Below are 17628 nucleotides of genomic sequence, written 5' to 3' on the forward strand. Positions count from 1 at the left end.
CCTTCCCTCTCAGAAGCCTCTTGCCCCTGCCACGCCTTCTGTAGGGTGGGCTCCTAGGAGGAGAGACTGAGACGGGTGTCCTGTGCCCCCAGAGGGAGTGCCCCCAGAGAAGCTGATAGGGAAGAGCGAGAAGCAGGATGAAACCAATGAAGAAGCTTCGAAAGGCCCAGTCCTGGATTCAGGCCTCAGCCTGGTCCATTGGGGAGCCCTGGGGCCAACACTGCACGTGGCATTGTCCCACTACCCCCTCCCCAGGCAAGGGGCTGGCCTCACGTCTTCCCACATCAGTGCAACAGTGGGTGTCAGCCACCTGTGGCTTGAGTTGAAACCCACAAGCTATTACGGGGCTCGGCCACTCCCTGGGTACAGACCATGTTCGGAAGAAGGGGCCAGCCCCACGGTCAGCATTCATGGTGCAGTGGACCTACCAGAGGGAACTGGGCCGAGCACTGGCAGTGACCACTACTGCTCCCCGCAATGACCGCACCCACATGTGACCGACAGACACTCGCAGTGCCGCATGCACACGGTTCTCTGTAATCAGATTATGCAAGGGCGGGCTGGCAGAGCCCTGTGTGGCCAGGCAGGGCAGCCTCCAGGCTCTTCTTGCTTTGACTCCGGGCTCTGCTCATCACCCCAGCACTCATGAACTGGGCAAGAAGCGTCGGTTGGGTGGCTGGCCCATGCTCTGCATGTCTGATCCCACACCTGTGTGTGCCTGTGGCCTGGTTTGGACTCTGTTCTGGGTGTGGGGGACATGCCTGTTTCCACTGCGTGTGCCAAGCTGCCACTGTGTGTCCTTGTCTGACTGTGTGTCCATGTTGCCACCCATGTCTGTCTCTTCCCAGCTGGATGCATTCCCCAACCCCAGTGCTTTCCAGTACCCCCATCAGACCAGAGCCACACACCCAGGAGCCTCTGAAGTCCAACCTCAGTTCAACCTGGGGCAGGTTACCAGCCTCCCACCTTGGGCTCAGATTTCCAGGTTATGCGGTGGGAAGTAGTCTGGGCACCTCCCCCTCAGGGAGCCCCTGGTTGCCCCAGACTCGGGGCTCAAGGCTGGAGCTTCTACGTGGCCCTCACCCATCCCATCCCACGCCCCTGCCCACAGACTCACGAGGACAGCTACTCAGAGGGAAGCACAGCAGACATGACCAACACTGCTGACCTCCTGGAGCAGATCCCCGACCTGGGTGAGGATGTCAAGGATCCGGAAGACTGTTTCACTGAAGGTACTGCCCTGAGTGGCCCTTTGCCAGAGCCTCAGCCCCATCTGGGGCCGGGGGTGGGGAACAGGACAACCAGCAGCTCCTTGGGGCCCAGGGCCATGTTGCACCCAACCCTGACCCCAATGCTTGCTCTCCCTCCCCATTCCTCATGGCCCCCTCCTTCTACCCAGGACCTGATGACACCCCTGCCCGTGGACTGCTGGGCTGGGCAGCTGTGGGTCAACCGCATGGAAGACCCATGACTCTGCATTGGTAGGATGACAACACGAGTGTGTGACCCCCAGCAGCAGAGGCTCCATCCTCTTCCCCCATGCCTCTAGCACATGGTGCCTGGCCCATTGCAGGCCTTCTGTAAATACTCACGGGTGGTGACATGTGCCCGTCATCAGCATCTGTGGCTTTTATGAATTGGTGGTGAATATTCAGAAGGCAACTGGGGATAAAATGAGAGTTTCTCCTCCACATGGCATGTCCTTTGGGGCTATCAATGAGGGCTTTGCCCTTGCCACGGCTCAAAAACTGCAAACGTGGAGAAGACCCAGTGACCAAGTATTCCGGGAGTTCTGGAATATCCCCCCAGGGGGAGAATTTCCCAGGTGAGCAGAGGAGAAACTGGTGCCCAGCCCAGCCCAGCCTTCCCTCTGCTCAGATCTGCCAGGCCCTTTACCCACTCACTGGATGCCTAGTCCATCCGGCCTTTCCACAGAGTTCTTGCGAGCGTGGGCCCCTGAGGACAGCACCGCAGCGCTCCCTGCTGTCCCATCACACCTGCCCACCATGTCACCCCGTTTACTGCTCCACGTCATAACCTCATTCTCTCGGTCACCCCTTCCGAGGGGTGGGCGTCTGCAGGCCCCGGATTGGGCCTGACCCTTCCTTCCCTCCCCCTGACAGGCTGCGTCCGGCGCTGTCCTTGCTGCACCGTGGACACCACGCAGGGCCCTGGGAAGGTCTGGTGGCGACTGCGCAAGACCTGCTACCGCATCGTGGAGCACAGCTGGTTTGAGACGTTCATCATCTTCATGATCCTGCTCAGCAGTGGAGCCCTGGTACCCTCCTGGGGCTGCAGGGTTGTGCAGAGAGGGATGGTGGAATGGGGAGGGCAGGGCAGTGAAATCTGCCACTGGGAGCTAGGCCAGAAACTGGGGCAGAGCCTCTGCTGCAGCTGGGCTTCCCCCGGCCCCTGGCATGGGAGTCAGCTCACAAACTCCCATCACCACAGCAGGAACGGAAGTCAGAGCCAGAAGGGCTCACGGAGGTCATCTGGCCAGTACCCTGGGTCCCGCCAGAGTGGGACAGTTGGCCTCATTTCACAGTGTATAGCTGGCACAGGTCACAGGTCACTAGCCTCCCACCGCCAAGTGCTGGGGACACACCCATCTGCACCTTGCGCCGTTAGGCCATTTCAGTGCAGTTAATGATGCCGCCTGAGATTCCACCTGTAGCTCCCTTCATTCCAGCTGAACGTTCCAGGGTTAGAGGCCGGGCTGTGTAGTTCACACATTGTCACATTTGATCCCAACAACAACCCTTTGTAGAAACATTACATAACCTGCCTAAGGTCCCACCACTTGCAAGCAGCAGATGTGGCAGTCAGATTCTGGAGTCCTTTGTCTTGACCTTCCACTTGTTCAATAGGTTTCTTCTAAGTTCTCCTTGTATCTAGTCCTGTGAGCCATGGGGAGCAACAACAGGAGGAGGAGACACCAGCCCCGGCCTCATTGGCTGAGAGTCTAGCTAAGGAAACCAGATTCAGTAGGTTTGAGGTAGTCAGAGATCAGCTCATGAGAAAACATTGAATAACAATAAATGACTGGGAAGTCAGCGGAACTGGAGCAATCAGGAAGACTTTCTGGAGATAGCAGGTAAAGCTGGGCTATGCAGGACAAGGAGGTTTGCTGAGACCAGGAGTAGCAGGAAGGCCCACCTGGAATGCCCTATGTGGTTCCCAAGCACCCTATTCTGATCTCTCAGAGTCCTTTTAAGAGGAGGTGGGATGGCACTGGAGAGGGTTCTAGAAGATGCTGGTGAACGGGGAGATGGGTGGTCAAGAAGACAGAGGAGATAATCACTTTCCTGACCCAGGGGAGCAAGCACTTGATATCGTTGGGGAGGTGAGAACCTCATGTTTGAGCAACTGACAGGAAATGCTTTGAACCCCAGAGCAAGAGAGAAGGGCACTTTGACCCAAGGCTATGTGCCTCCACTCCGTGTCACCTCCTGGGCTCAGGCCATGGGGAGGAGCCGTGGCTGTCACCCCTGTATCTCTGGGCCTCTCGTCCCATCCTATACTCCCCTCCCCTCTTCCAGAGTGGGCCTAGAGCCCTGACTTACAGGCCGCATGTTTTACCATTGGCAGCTAGAGCCAAATCTCTGTAGGCTTCAGAGAAGGATGATTTGACAATATGTTAACGAGTTTTGTTTTTAAACAGCCACAAACAAGGGCAGCCAGAGCCATGTAGTCTGGGCTGAGGAAAAACTCAGCCTGGCATAAGTGAGGAGGAGTTTTGGCAAGCAAATGGTGAATCTAATCAGGGTAGACAGCCAAGCACAGTTTAAAAAAAAAAAACACGTCGATGATATATTGAGAAAAAGAAGTCTGAGTGTGTTATTTAAAGTTATAAACTCGGTTAACAGAAAGCAAACTATATATCCCTTCCAAATTGTTGAAGGGAATTTTCTTTTAAAGAAAACAGAGCTCTTACAGCAGAAGTTAGGAGAAAAAAGAAGGAACAAGGAGACATTAAACAAGGAAACAGAAAATAAGGTGGCAGAAGCAAAAGCAAATATGTTTTAATAATAATGTTAACTGGATAAAATTCATCTTTTAAAAAAGGAAAGGGATCTGAATGGATTTAAAAAACAAAAAACAAAGACTACACCTATGTGCTCTTAAATGACAAACCAAAACACTGTCACTCAGAAATAGTAAAAGTAAAATAATAAGATATATCAGGCAAATGCAATCATGACAAAAATCAGAGTGTTTGTGTCTGTTAATACTAAGCAAGGTTGAATTCAATGTAAGAAATGTGAGATAAAACAAAGCAGGTCACAGCTATAATAAAAATAAAACTATTGGGGCGCCTAGGTCACTCAGCAGAGGAGTCTGCTTCTCCCTCTCACTCTCCCTCTGTGCTCTTGCTCACTCTCTCCCTCAAATAAATAAATTTTTAAAAGTAAATAAACTATTATGAATATATTTTTGCTTGGGATTGCATAGCACTTATATCAAACAAGAACTATTAGGGAAAAAAAGAAAAAAAATGTGACAATGATGCAATAGTACAGGGAGATTTTACCACATTTTTACTAGTTCCTGACAAATCACATAAAAAGAACAAGACTATGAGAGATCTAAAATATATATATATATATATATATATATATATATATATATATGTAATTAACAAGTTTGATCTAGCCTAATAATAAAAACAATAACATTTAAATAGCACCCACTATATGCCAGACCCTGTTGTAAGCATTTTACAAAGATTAATGCATTTGATTCTCACAATAACCCTAAGAAATGAGTCTGTTATTAAGTCTATCTTACAGATAAGGAAACTGCTAGATTTGGCAAAAATAAAAAGACTAAAAAACAACAAAAAAAAAATCCTTAGAATTGTAAAAGTCATTCTTAAACTGTGGATCAAACAGAAAATAGTTGGATGTTACATTCATGGGTGCTCGTTATATTAAAAAGTAAGCAAATAAATAAGATACAAAGGCTACTCATGGGCCAAAGATGACTGTGTTGTAAGTCAAAGATTATGATTCAACCAATTCTGTCCACTTAAGCTCTAGAAAAATAAGAAAGGAAAATTAGAGGTAGAGAAAAAAAACTGGCTGGGGAATAAAAAACTAGAAAATAATAATATTGAGAGTACCGCTTGTAGAATGCAGCCAAAGCTGTAATAAGAGGAAACTACATAGGGGCGCCTGGGTGGCTCAGTCAGTTAAGCATCCCATTCTTGATCTCAACTCAAGTCTTGATCTCAGGGTCATGAGTTCAAATCCTATGTTGGGTTCCACACTGGATATGGAGTCTACCTGGAAAAAAAAAAAGGAGAATTCATAGACTTAAACACTTTTATTAATAAATAGAATGCAAATTAATTATTTAACTCAAGAAATTACAGATATACCAACAAAATATTCTTAAGGACAACAAGAAAATAACTAATAAAATTTAAAAAACAAATTAATCAATTAAAAATAAATAATAAAACTGATATGAAATTCCAAAGCTGATGCCTTGAAAAGTTAATAAAATAGATAAACCAGTAGCGAATTCTGATCTCTCACATCTCCAAGGATGGGTTCTTTTGCATTCCCAAGGAAGAAAATAATTCCAATCCTTTTTATAATGTTGTAGAGTGTGAAGAAAGTTGGAAAGTCTGCACATCCTTTTTATGCAAGCTAAATAATGCTGATTTTTAAAACCTCAGGTATACCAACAGGAAAATCGTGGATTCGTTTTTATACACCATACTTATGAGTAGTGTTGCAAATATCTGAAATACATGCAAATAAGAACCAGCAGTATATTTTAAAAATTAAATAAGTCATACCAGGTATATTCTAAAATGGCAGAATGGTGCCATACTAGGATATCTATGTATATGAATAGGACAGAAATGAAAAAAATATAATTATCTCAATGCATACCTGGTTTTTAAAACTCTAGTAACAGTAGAAATGAAATACATTTCCTTAGTGAAAAATTTGTTCAAATTAACTTCTATTATATCATTAGTAGTAAAGCACTTGAAACATTTTTATGAAATTCAGGAGTAAGAAAATGTTGCTTTAACTATGTTTTAGCTGTAGTTCCATTATTGAATAATAATCTTGAAGTACTAGCCAGTGCAATTAATCAAGAAAAGTAAAAATTGGAAAATAGAAGTATTAATGTAAATAAAATATAAAATCAGTTAAAATAATAGAAATACATAGAACTGTAGCATTACTTGTAGATAATGATTGCTAGAAATATTTTAAAACCTATTAAAAATATTATGTGGCCAGTTATAAAATAAATACCAAAAGAATTGTTTTTGTGGTTGTTTTTATACTATCAGAAACAATTTAGTCATAAGTAACTGGAATAGTCCTTACTTGCCAGACATTGTAAACACAAAATAACAGGGAATAAATATGACATGAGATGTTGTAAGAGGTACATGCAGAAAACTCTAAAACTTTGCTAAGCACTGTAAAAGAAGACAGACCAATAAGTATACTATAAATATACTCTGGTCTTGGGTAGGGGAACTCCATATTAGGTCCTAATGCAGTTAATAAATTCAGTGCAATAACAATAAAATTGCAACATTTTTAAAGGGAATTTGACAAAACATGGCTAATTTTATCTTGAAAATTACTAAAAATGGCCAGGAGAATTCATACTAATTCAGGAACAGAGGGTAATAAAAGCACACAGAGAGGTCCAGTGGACTTAAGTAAGTATAGAAATGTATTTTATATGGTAAAGTTGACTTCTAATCCATTAATAAAGTGTTGTAACGATGACAAACTACTCTGAAAAAAAAATAAAATGGATATTTGCTATTCACCAAAATATATTGGATTTTTAAAACTGTAATATAAAATAATGAAAGTTCAAAAGGCTAAAAAGAAGAAAAGAAGCGTCATTTTTTCCCTCTAGCCTTAGACTAGGTAAGGGCTTTCTTAACATGACACTGAAAGTTTTACTAGGTGAAAATGATAATAAATTATGTAATTCTATTAAATAATATAATAACAAGTGAAAATCCAGTATGGTAAACAAAAGTAAACAAGATTTTTTTTTAGTAGGTTGAATTTATTTAATTTTTTTTCTTTTCCAAGTTTTTATTTTATTTTATTTTAAGATTTTATTTAATTATTTGACAGAGAGAGATCACAAGTAGGCAGAGAGGCATGCAGAGAAGGTGGGGAAGCAGGCTCCCCACTGAGCAGAGAGCCTGATGCGGGGCTTTATTCCAGGACCCTGAGATCGTGACCTGAGCTGAAGGCAACTTTTTTTTTTTTTTTTTTTTTTTTTTTTTAGTTTTGGCTACAGTTTATTACAGTAAAAGGATACAGATTAAAATCAGCGGGAGAAAAAAAAGGCACATGGGACACAGGCCAAGAGACACCTACTCTCCTTCCCAGTGGAGTCACAAGGACAATGTGAATTCTCCTAGTGACAATGTATGACCGTGTACAAGGGGACTCCCAACCAGGGAAGCTCCTCCCAGCCTTGGGCACCAAGGCTTTTCCCGGGGGTCAGTCACAGGGGCAGGCCTTAGTCTCCAGCCCCTCCAGAGGTCAAGCTGATACCTCCTGGCCCAAGGCCACAGGTTAAACAAAAACACTCTTAACAGCCAGGATACCCCAGGGCTTAGGGGTTGCCTCCCAGGAGCCAGTCAAGGGCCCATGCTCTTTTGGGAACATGCAGTCTGCCCATCCCAGGCCTGCAGTTAGCCCTTCACGGCGCACCCATTAACTCCAGAAGTGGAACTGTTGTCAAGGGCCTGGTTTGAAAGGCCAGGACCACCAGGTTCTGACATCCAGGGAAACTTTACACATTTACTGGCCTTATAGTCAGAGAGTTTCCAGGATTTAAGTCATAGAGCCAAAAGGCAGGGTATAGAGGAGAGGAGGCTGAGCCACCCAGGCGCCCCTCAAGTTTTTATTTAAATTCCAGTTAGTTAATACACACTGTAATATTAGTTTCCGGAGTAGACTTTAGTGATTCATCGCTTACATACAACACCCAGTGCTTGGCACACCCCCACCTTCATACCCATCCACCTATTAAGCCCATCCCCTGCCCACCTCCCTCCATCAACCCTCAGTTCTCTATCATTAAGAGCCCACTTCCTGGTTTACCTCTCCTTTTCCCTGCCTATGTTTATCTGTTTCGTTTCTTAAATTCCACAAATGAGTGAAATTGTATGGTATTTGTCTTTCTCTGACCGACTTATTTCACTTAGCATAATACTCTCTAGCTCTGTCCACATCGTGGCAAATGGCAAGATTTTGTTCTTTTTGATGACTGAGTAATACTCCATTGCACATACATACCACATCTTCGTTGTCCATTCATCAATCGGTGGAAAAAGTAAACTAGATTTAAAGGCACACAACTGGCATGGAGTGTATAAAACAGTTAACATCTCTGATTAAACCAGATACTCAAGTAAAAAAAAAAAATTAGATGAAGAGGCACAGGCAGTTTGCAAAAGGAATACTGCAGATATCCAAGGAAATGATGTCAGCATTACTAATAATAAAATAATTAAAATGTAAAAAATACAACTCTCATTCTTTAGCCTGAGAAGAGTGACAAAGGAGAAACCCCACCATAGTCAGGGGAGTGGTGAGGAAAGAACCAACTTGGTGCACTCCGGAGGGAGTGTCTGTCAGTATCCCCAGGCGGAAATCCTATTCCCAATCTGTACCCAAACTACACTCTTGACCTGGCATCCCAGTTCTAGAAATTTATCCCGAACAGATAATCAGACACACTGCTCACTGCAGTGTTGTTTCTACTAGTGAGAAATCGGAAACAACTGAAATGTTCATTAGTAGGAGTTTGGGCTAAAAACACAAGGGTATATGCAAATAATAAAATATTATGCAGCCTTTTAAGAGAATACTACATATCACATGTGTTCACATTATAGAGCAGATAAACACTCAAAAGATTGTTTAGTGGAAAAGAAATTTAAAAACAAAATAGTTTATCTTAGGAAACTGTGTCCTCGTATACACACACAAATAGTGTCAGAAAGAGTTTTGCCCTAAATATTAGCAGTGGTTACTATAATGTCATGAAATCAGAGCTACGTTCTGTTCTTTTTTATAATGTCTATATTTAATTTTTTGTGCATACATTTTTATAATGAGAAAAAAAGACCCACCTACTTTTTGTCTTGAACAACTCCCACAGTCTATTTTAGGAATCTGAATTATCCTGCCTTGCTGTCTACACTGACTGATTAGCCACACCTATGCCTGGGTAGTGCACGTCAGGGCTGACGGCATGGACCACCCAGGTCGCTGGCTCACGCGGACCCTGCAGGCTGGCAAGGGAGGCCCATAGTGACAAGCAGAGGTGACTCCCCTGGGCCCCTGGTGACGTGTTCAGTTGCCTAGCTGGGGAGTCTCCAAGCACACTGTGTGTGGGGAGAGGTGGCTTGAGAGGCCCAGGTACAGATCAGGACAGGAGGTACCAGAGGGCACTTGGGAGCCGGGAAAGTTCCTCTGTTGGCTCCGGAATTCAGGTTGAGGCAGAAACGAGGTGGAGAAAAACCCCTCCTAGCATCTTAGAAACTCTTGACTCCTGGATTCTGAGGGTTGCAGGAGCTTTGGGCTCCCCAGGATACCTGGTCTTGTTCTTACTGACAAACTGCCTTTGCTAGCATTTACTGGACATTTTGCTTTCGGTTAGCTCTCCCTGGTTTTTGTGTGTTTCGATAAATACATTGTAAAGGGGGACTTTTAATGATTGTTATCATTGGACACCAATTTTGTGTCCTATGAAAATTAGGTAGCTGCATCAAGCACATAGCAAAATGGCAACAAAAGGAGGGTTGCTGGGGTTTGCAGCAGGAAGCCCTGAGCTGCTCCTACACACAGCCTCCGTGTTAACACAGGAGATCAGCACGTTTTCGAGAGATGCACTAGCTCAGAACTGAGCCTCACTCTCCAGCATGAAGCGTTCTCACCACACACTGTGCTTTGTTGTCCTCATACCGTGTGAGATCATTTCATGAGCCAGGAGAGCAATGCTGTTCCAGTCCAGTATGACCTCCGAGAGGCCCCTCCACCAGGGGGTCTGCTCCCACCCTCCTGGGCAGCACCTCCTGTAAGAGATGAAGTTTCTTGAAGGGTAAGATGGGTGGTGGTTGGAACGTCATGTCCCCCTTGTCTGGCCTGATCTGTAGGCCTTTGAGGACATCTACCTGGAGGAGCGGAAGACCATCAAGGTTCTGCTCGAGTATGCTGACAAGATGTTCACCTACGTCTTTGTGCTGGAGATGCTGCTCAAGTGGGTGGCCTATGGCTTTAAGAAGTACTTCACCAATGCCTGGTGCTGGCTGGACTTCCTCATCGTGGATGTGAGTGCGGCCCAGAAACGGGGAGGGGTGGGGAGACGGGCTGCCAGGGCAGGAAGGAGCTGAAGCAGAGGCACGGGAGGACGGAGGGACAGGGCGGGTGGGGGTCAGCAGGCTGATGTGAGGCACTCAGCTGGGCCACAGAGCATGCAGAGGGGAGGGAGGCCGCCATCTGGGGTCACAGGAGAGCCCCAGAGCCTGCCCATAAGGTTTCTAGGCTGGGAGGGATAGGAACCTGGGTGTGGCCATCAGAACCCCAAATTGGAGAGACAGAGGAGCAGGGGGAGACCTAGGCTTCTGGGGAGACGTGACTCACTACAGGGGAAAGTGAGGAGCAGTCCAAGCAAGAGTGCCCCCCCACGCCCACCGCCCCCTCAGGATGGCCAGAAGTCAGGGAGCAGACTAGCCTGTATCCCAGCACTGCCCATGTGTGTCATGAAGTGTCTGTCAGGGCCCCCTAGACAGGTGGCCATTTAAGAACCTCTGTGTCCACACAAGGTAGGAGACTGTCTGTGCAGGGGAGAGAGGGAGCCGAAGGCCAGAGGGGACAGGGCTGGTGAAGGGATCCTGGGCAAGGAGGGGCAGGATCTTCTGGGCTCAGGGAGAAGGTACCACTGGGGGAGGATGAGAGAGGGGTGCAGTCACCTGTGACTAAGGGGCTCTGGGTTGCTCCCCTGGACAACTGGGTAGCTGGCACAGCTTTCCTGCCTGTCCAGGGAGGGTCTAGGACAGGAGGTGGCATGTCCTCTGAGCACCCAGTTGGCAGATAGAATGGGAGGCCTCTGCCCCACAGCCACCCAGGCCCCAGGACACTGCTGGGTGCCAAGCAGGGTGAGCGCAGGGCCCCACGGGGCTCCTGAGCACAGGTGAGTGGGAGAATAACTGGAGGGGAAAATGAGACCAGAGTGTGGAGCGGCCTGGGATCTGCTCTGCCTGAGAGCAGAGGGAACAGGCAGAGACAGAGGGCTTCGGTGAGGCTCACTGTCTGGTGGTGGAGGGTCCTGTGGAATGGAACGTGGGTCAGCGTCTGCAGACCCAGAAGGGCTTTCCAGAGGGCACCCGTGGCTTCCGGGCTTGGCCTCAGGCTCTGCCCACCAGCAGGGGCTGTCCTTCCCATGGTTGCACAAGAGGCCCAAGCCTCTGTTCAGCCCCCACACCCCACTCAGAGGCTAAAGGGAGGAGGGGCTCAGCCCAGGTGGGAGGTCAGCCCATGGGTGGCCATAGCAGGAGAGGCTCCTTGGGCTAGAGCGTGCATGGAGACACAGATCCAGTTCCTTGGGCCTCTGGTTCAAGCCTCTTTCTATCACCCCAGTGACGGAGAGGATGCTAATGTTGGGGGAAGGGGTGCTAGGGGGCAGAGAGAGCAGGAGGGAGGTCTAGCTGCCCTTACAGCCTGGGGTCCTCAGAGCCTCCCTGAGAGGAAGGAGAGGACCCAGAAGCCTCCTGCCCTGGGGCTGTGAGAGGGCCCGGGATCCTGGCAGCTCTGCCCTGAGGCTTCTCACCCAGCTATTCCGGCAGCTTCTTGAGAAGTCGGGCCTGCTGAGCCACTCTCCTCAGGGAAGGCAGGAGACGGTTTGCAAGGACTCCGGGGAAGCCCCCCAAGACACCCCCTTGAGGAACTCAGGGCAAAGGGGACCGTCCAGTGCTTCCCGTCCAGTCCCAGAACTGGAGAGTGAGCCTGTGGAGAAGGAAACCGAAGTTCTCAGCAGAGAGGGGCCTTGCCCAAGGTCGAGGAGAAGGAGAAGGAATCCAGCTTTCCTGATGAGGGCCGTGCTGCCCCCTCACTTCATGGGAAATGCCATCTTCAGGCCCCAGGGTCTGGTGAAGGCTATTTCCAGAATCAATCCCTGCATTTTTTTTTTTCAATAAATACTATTGGGTATCTACTATCATAGGTGCTGGGGATCTCGGGGACCAAAATAGACTAAAATCTCTGCTTACACGGACGAAGGCAACCACGAACAATAAATGTACCCAGTAAGCCAGCTTTATACTCAGAAGCTGGCGTGTACCAGGGAGAAACAAGATGTGGAAAACGAAAGGGGATTAAGAGGGCCAGGACGCCCGCGAGGGGAAGGTATAGATGACAACTTTAAATAGGCTGACCAGGTTGGGTTCACTGAGATGACACTGGAGCAAATGTGAAGGAAGCTGGGGTTAGCCAGGTAGAACCTTCCACACAGAGGTTGGAACAGCAGTGCAAAGGTCCTGTGGTGGAGCATGCGTGGCATACTTGAGGAACTGCAAGGAGGCCAGAGTGGCTGGAGCAGAGTCAGTGGGGAAAGAAAGAGCAGCAGATGAGGCAGGACGGCAAGGGGCAGAGCAGGGCGCCACCTTGGAAAACCGTGGGCTTTTATTTAGAATGAAGTGGGAAGGCATTGCGACACTCCGAGCATGAGAGTGGCATGAAGTGACTCCTCTTACTGGAGGAGCCCAGGGGGTGGGGGTGGGGCACCCACAGAGGGAGGCATAAGAGTCAGGAGGCTGTGGCGGCTGTCCAGGGGAGAGAGGACAGCGGCCTGGCCAGGATGGTGGCAGTGGCAATGGTGAGAAGTATTTGGACTTCTGATGTATTTTGAAGGCAGAGCCAACAGGAAATCCTGCCGGGGTGGACGGAGGGTGTGAGAGACAGAGAGGAGGCAGGGATAATGCCAAGGCTTGTGGCCTGAGCAGCTGGAAGGATGGAGTGGCCCTCAGCTGAGATGGAAGGGCTCTGCGTGGGGCAGGTGCACAAGCTTCAGTGGCACAGACAATGGGGGCGAACTGCTGGGAACAAGGGGACAGACTGGCCAGAGCTGGTTGCTGGGCCGCAGAGTCCCTGCTCGCGTCTCCCACCTTCCAAGATGTCTGATGTTGCAAAGTCCAGCTTTAGGGGAGAGCCCCAGGATTGTCTGTCCGCTCACAGTCAGCCCAGGCCCGTCCTTCCTTCTCAAGAAGAGACTTCTTTGGGGGAGGGATGGGCAGGCCCAAGAATCTGACTCGAAGGAGGGCCGGTGGGGACCGAAAGCCCAGGCTTTGTGTGCCAGCTCCTCCGTGCAGTGGCTGGCTTGGGAATTCGGGTTTCTATCCGTAGAACAGGGAGAATGCATCCCAAGTCCACGGGTTAGTGAGTGCACAGGGCAGGCTCTCAGCAAAGATCTGAAGGCTGGGACACACTAGTCTCACCCCCAGGCTCCTTGGCCCCAGGAAGGCCAGCCCAGTGCGTGGCGGCCACAAAGCGATGCCACTGGAAATAGCACAGACTAGACATGGGGAAAGCCTGCTGGCTCTTCACACTGGCCCTGCTTTAGGTGGGCTGGGAGACCCACCACCCGACTCTAGAGCTGTCCCCACGGCACTCATGCTCACCTTACGCTCCCACAGGTCTCCCTGATCAGCCTGGTAGCCAACACCCTGGGCTTTGCCGAGATGGGCCCCATCAAGTCGCTGCGGACGTTGCGTGCGCTCCGACCCCTGCGAGCCCTGTCACGGTTTGAGGGCATGAGGGTAAGAGGGGCGACTGTCTTCCTGCCAGGGCAGTGGGAGGTGACTCCACTGAGACAACCTGGGTCCACTGGCTGACCGAGAAGCCCAGCCCAAAGCTGGGACTTTGGCCCCCCAGCCTGTAAGGGCAGGGTGCAAAGTCTCTAGGAGGAGTGCTGCTGGGCTCGCAGGCACCCAAAGGGTGGAGAGCGGTGAGACCCCTCCCCCTAGGCCTGCCACCTCCTGCTTCCGCTATGGGGCGGGGGGCCATCTGTGTGTGTGCTCTGCCTCCACAGGCCGGCCTGTGTGCCCGCCTCCTGGCAGACACAGGCTGTCTTCTTGGTCTGCCATGGGCAGCACAGCTGTGCCAGTCAAGGTGAAGGAAGCAAGGAGGGAGCAGCTCTACCCTCACCATCACACAGCGGTTGGCATTTACTTAGCAAACTCTTTCACACTGATTCCTAAGTGCAGAGCCCTATGCATTTTTTAAGTCATCAAATTTCACCAAAGAATATGTGCATATAAGGCAACTTTAAAAGCCCCACCAAGGCGCCTGGGTGGCTCCGTTGGTTAAACCTCTGCCTTCATCTCAGGTCATGATCCCAGGGTCCTGGGATCAAGCCGTACATCAGGCTCCCTGCTCAGCAGAGAGCCTGCCTCACCCTCTCCCACTCCCCTTGCTTGTGCTCGCTCTTGCTCTCTCTGTGTCAAGTAAATAAATAAAATCTTTTAAAAATAAAATGAAATGAAAACCTCACCAAGAAAAAACATTACCCCATAATACGTAGCAAGAAAACAAACACGTGTGTACGTTTGTATGCACATGTGTTTTTTGTTTTTTTACAAAACCTGCACAGTTCTGCTGCAGCTTCATCAGCCACACCTGTGTGTCTCTTGCTGCCCCAGCAGGCCCCATCCCACAGCCCCCATTTTGTTGATGGTTTCAAACTTTGCCCACACCCCTAAGAGGGAAACAAGTCACTTATTCCTGGTGCGAAAGCATTCACAAATGAATCATCCCACCCTAAGTTCAATGTCTCTTGGGATTAAGGGCATTTGATTCCCAAGGGCTGTGGGGGAGATGCTAGTAGCCACGAGTGCCTCTGCTGGGGCTGTCGGCCATGGAGCCACCTCATGGTTTCCACCCTGTTCATCATGCCTGCTGGGGACAAGGGAACCCTTCTCACCTGCACGTGTCCACATCACCCATCCCAGCCCCATGCTCACCACATCGCCCCATACCAGCGTCACTTCCAATCAAACACCGTTCTGACTCCAGGACGGCTGGACACTCGGCCCTCAGGGGAGCAGAGCCCACCGTGTGCCTTTGCCAAGGAAGCCTCCCCGAGTTGCTCTGAATTTCGATGACAAACCAACACCAGGGCTCCACGGGGTCAGAGAGCTGCTCACGGGAAGGCGGAAGCCCAGGGAGCGCCCACACCACACCATCCCCCCCCCCCCACCCTCCACCCTCCCAGCTGGGCTCTCACCACATGTTGGAGAACTGCTGAAGCCCCCGCCAGACACGCCTCACAGAGGTCCCCGGGGCATCCTTTAGGGAGAACACCCATCCTTCCTAGTATCAGCAACCTCAAAATAAACCAGAAACTTAGCTCAAATATGTGTCTCTGGAGGCCCTTTCCCATCAGACTGCTGGCATACTTAACTAGAGAGACCCTGTTGAAAATTCAGTGTGAAGGTCATGAATTCAGGGCAGGACCAGAAAAGAAAGGCAGAGTTTCTGGAGTTGCAATGGACATTAGTGTGCAAAAACAACAAAAAGTGTGTGTGTGTGTTCTCTACCCCAGCCCCACCCACCAACCCCCCATCATCTCTCCTTTTATTCCCCATCAGGGCTTCCACGCAGGGTGGAGTTAAGTGGGGGAAGTAGGGACGTGGGTAGGCACATCTTGAAAAGGGCATATGCTCTGGGCACTCCCAGGAATGGAGCCTCTTCTCTGTCCACTTGAGGTTGTGGTCAATGCCCTGGTGGGCGCCATCCCGTCCATCATGAATGTCCTCCTCGTCTGCCTCATCTTCTGGCTCATCTTCAGCATCATGGGCGTGAACCTTTTCGCGGGAAAGTTTGGGAGATGCATCAACCAGACTGAGGGAGACCTGCCTTTGAACTACACCATCGTGAACAACAAGAGCGACTGTGAGTCTTTCAACGTGACTGGCGAACTGTACTGGACCAAGGTGAAAGTCAACTTTGACAACGTGGGGGCCGGGTACCTGGCCCTTCTGCAGGTGGTAAGTCGTGGAGGGGAGGGACTTCCTTCTTCCCACTGGCTGTCCAGCAACAGGCACCTTCACCCACAGTGTGGGCTGATGGGGGACAGTGGACCCCCTCTGGGTCCTCACAATAGGGTCACACTGCCCAAAGGAAGCTAAGGATACTCCAGAGACTTCTTGGCTCCTTGGTAAATCCCTGGATTTTCTATTCTAGAACAAGTGCCACATTCTCCAAGACGCATGGCTTGGGGGTTCAGCACTGAGGCAGACCCAGCTCCCCAGCCAGTGGCCAAGTTGACAGCCTCATGCTACCAATTTGGTGGTGTGATGACACAGGTTAAAAATCAAAGACCAGAGACACACAGAGACTGAACTGTTAGCCACACAGTGACTCCAGCCTTCTGTTATGAAACACACATGACCCCACCCAGTCCTTCCAAAGTTTCCATTGATTTGTGAGAGTGGAGGCTTCAGTGAGCATGATACAAGGGCATGAAGTTAACCTACAAGTAGCCTTGACAGCAGACAGAGTCTTAACACAGAGAATCATAACTTGCTTCACTTGCTACCCCAGTCTTAAGCCCAGAGACCTGTCTCTAGTCCCCAAAGCAGAGGAACACTCAGTGGGCTCTCATCTGAAAATTTAATGCACATCTACTCGCTCCTCCAGCTCTCCCTTCAATCCCAGGGGTAGCTTTTTCCAAAGACTCCCTGAAATACCTCCTAGAGGGCAAGATTAGAGCCAAATCCAGAGAGCCTTCTGTCCCAGAGACCTCCCTCTAAATGTCAGAACTTGGAAGGAAAGCCCATTCCGACAGAACGACATAGTGGCCAGAAAAGCAGTCACAAGCATCTCGTCACCTTGGGTGCTCTCCAGCAGCTGGTTTCCAGAGCACGCCCAGTCCTCTCTGCACCAGACAGGGCTTCCTGGCACGGGGAGCTGAAGTAGCTTGCCTGGTCTGGGGCAGCCTCAGTTTCCCCATCTGCCCTGCCTGTGTCCGAAGAACTCTCAGACATGAAAGTTTGTATGGGCAATTGTACCCTGAAAGGAGGCTTGTGGCAGGATTGGCTTTTGCCAAGGACAAAAGTGAGACACCCTGGACAGTCAGCCTCACCACCAAGCATGTCTCTCAGGTTCTTTCAGAATCTTCATAGCAGCCCAGGCTGGGGCGGACAGTGCAGCCAACACCAGAACCCTGTGGCATCTGGCCGCCTCCTCTGCTGCCTTGGGGCAGCAGGCTTGTGTGGGCTCATGGGAGCTGATTGTTGCATTTTCAGATATTTTGTAAGCCGTGGTTAAAAATCAGATTTTATAAACTTACAATTCATTAAGTGATATTAAAACAAAATCAGAGGGTGGCTGGCCGGCTCAGTCAGAGGAGCATGCCACTATTGACCTCAGGATTGTGGGTTCAAGCCCCATGTTGGGTGTAGAGATTACTTTAAAAAATAAAATTAAAAACAAAATTCACTATTACCATCTATTATCATCTATGCCCCTGAGGTTGTTCATATGTGCTGTGTCCGTACAGTGGAGACTACAAAGCCCCACTCCTATGTGTCTCTTCCCACATCTGTGTTCAGTAACA

The 17628-nt window shown here is 49.3% G+C and overlaps 1 protein-coding gene across 7 annotated transcripts in view; it reads left to right on the plus strand.

Annotated features, from left to right (window-relative positions):
* SCN5A (sodium voltage-gated channel alpha subunit 5) overlaps positions 1–17628 on the plus strand; it is a 94674-nt gene that overhangs the window by 67546 nt on the left and 9500 nt on the right. For all 7 annotated transcript variants that reach the window (XM_032861173.1, XM_032861167.1, XM_032861169.1 and 4 more), the window contains 5 exons: positions 1112–1232; positions 2124–2278; positions 10172–10345; positions 13706–13828; positions 15776–16057. In XM_032861173.1, the coding sequence (XP_032717064.1) occupies positions 1112–1232; positions 2124–2278; positions 10172–10345; positions 13706–13828; positions 15776–16057 (855 nt within the window). The remainder of the gene's footprint in view (positions 1–1111; positions 1233–2123; positions 2279–10171; positions 10346–13705; positions 13829–15775; positions 16058–17628) is intronic.

The sequence above is a fragment of the Lontra canadensis genome, unplaced genomic scaffold (assembly GCF_010015895.1).
Source record: "Lontra canadensis isolate GAN:19392208 unplaced genomic scaffold, GSC_riverotter_1.0 scaffold20, whole genome shotgun sequence".
Taxonomy (NCBI): Eukaryota; Metazoa; Chordata; class Mammalia; order Carnivora; family Mustelidae; genus Lontra; species Lontra canadensis.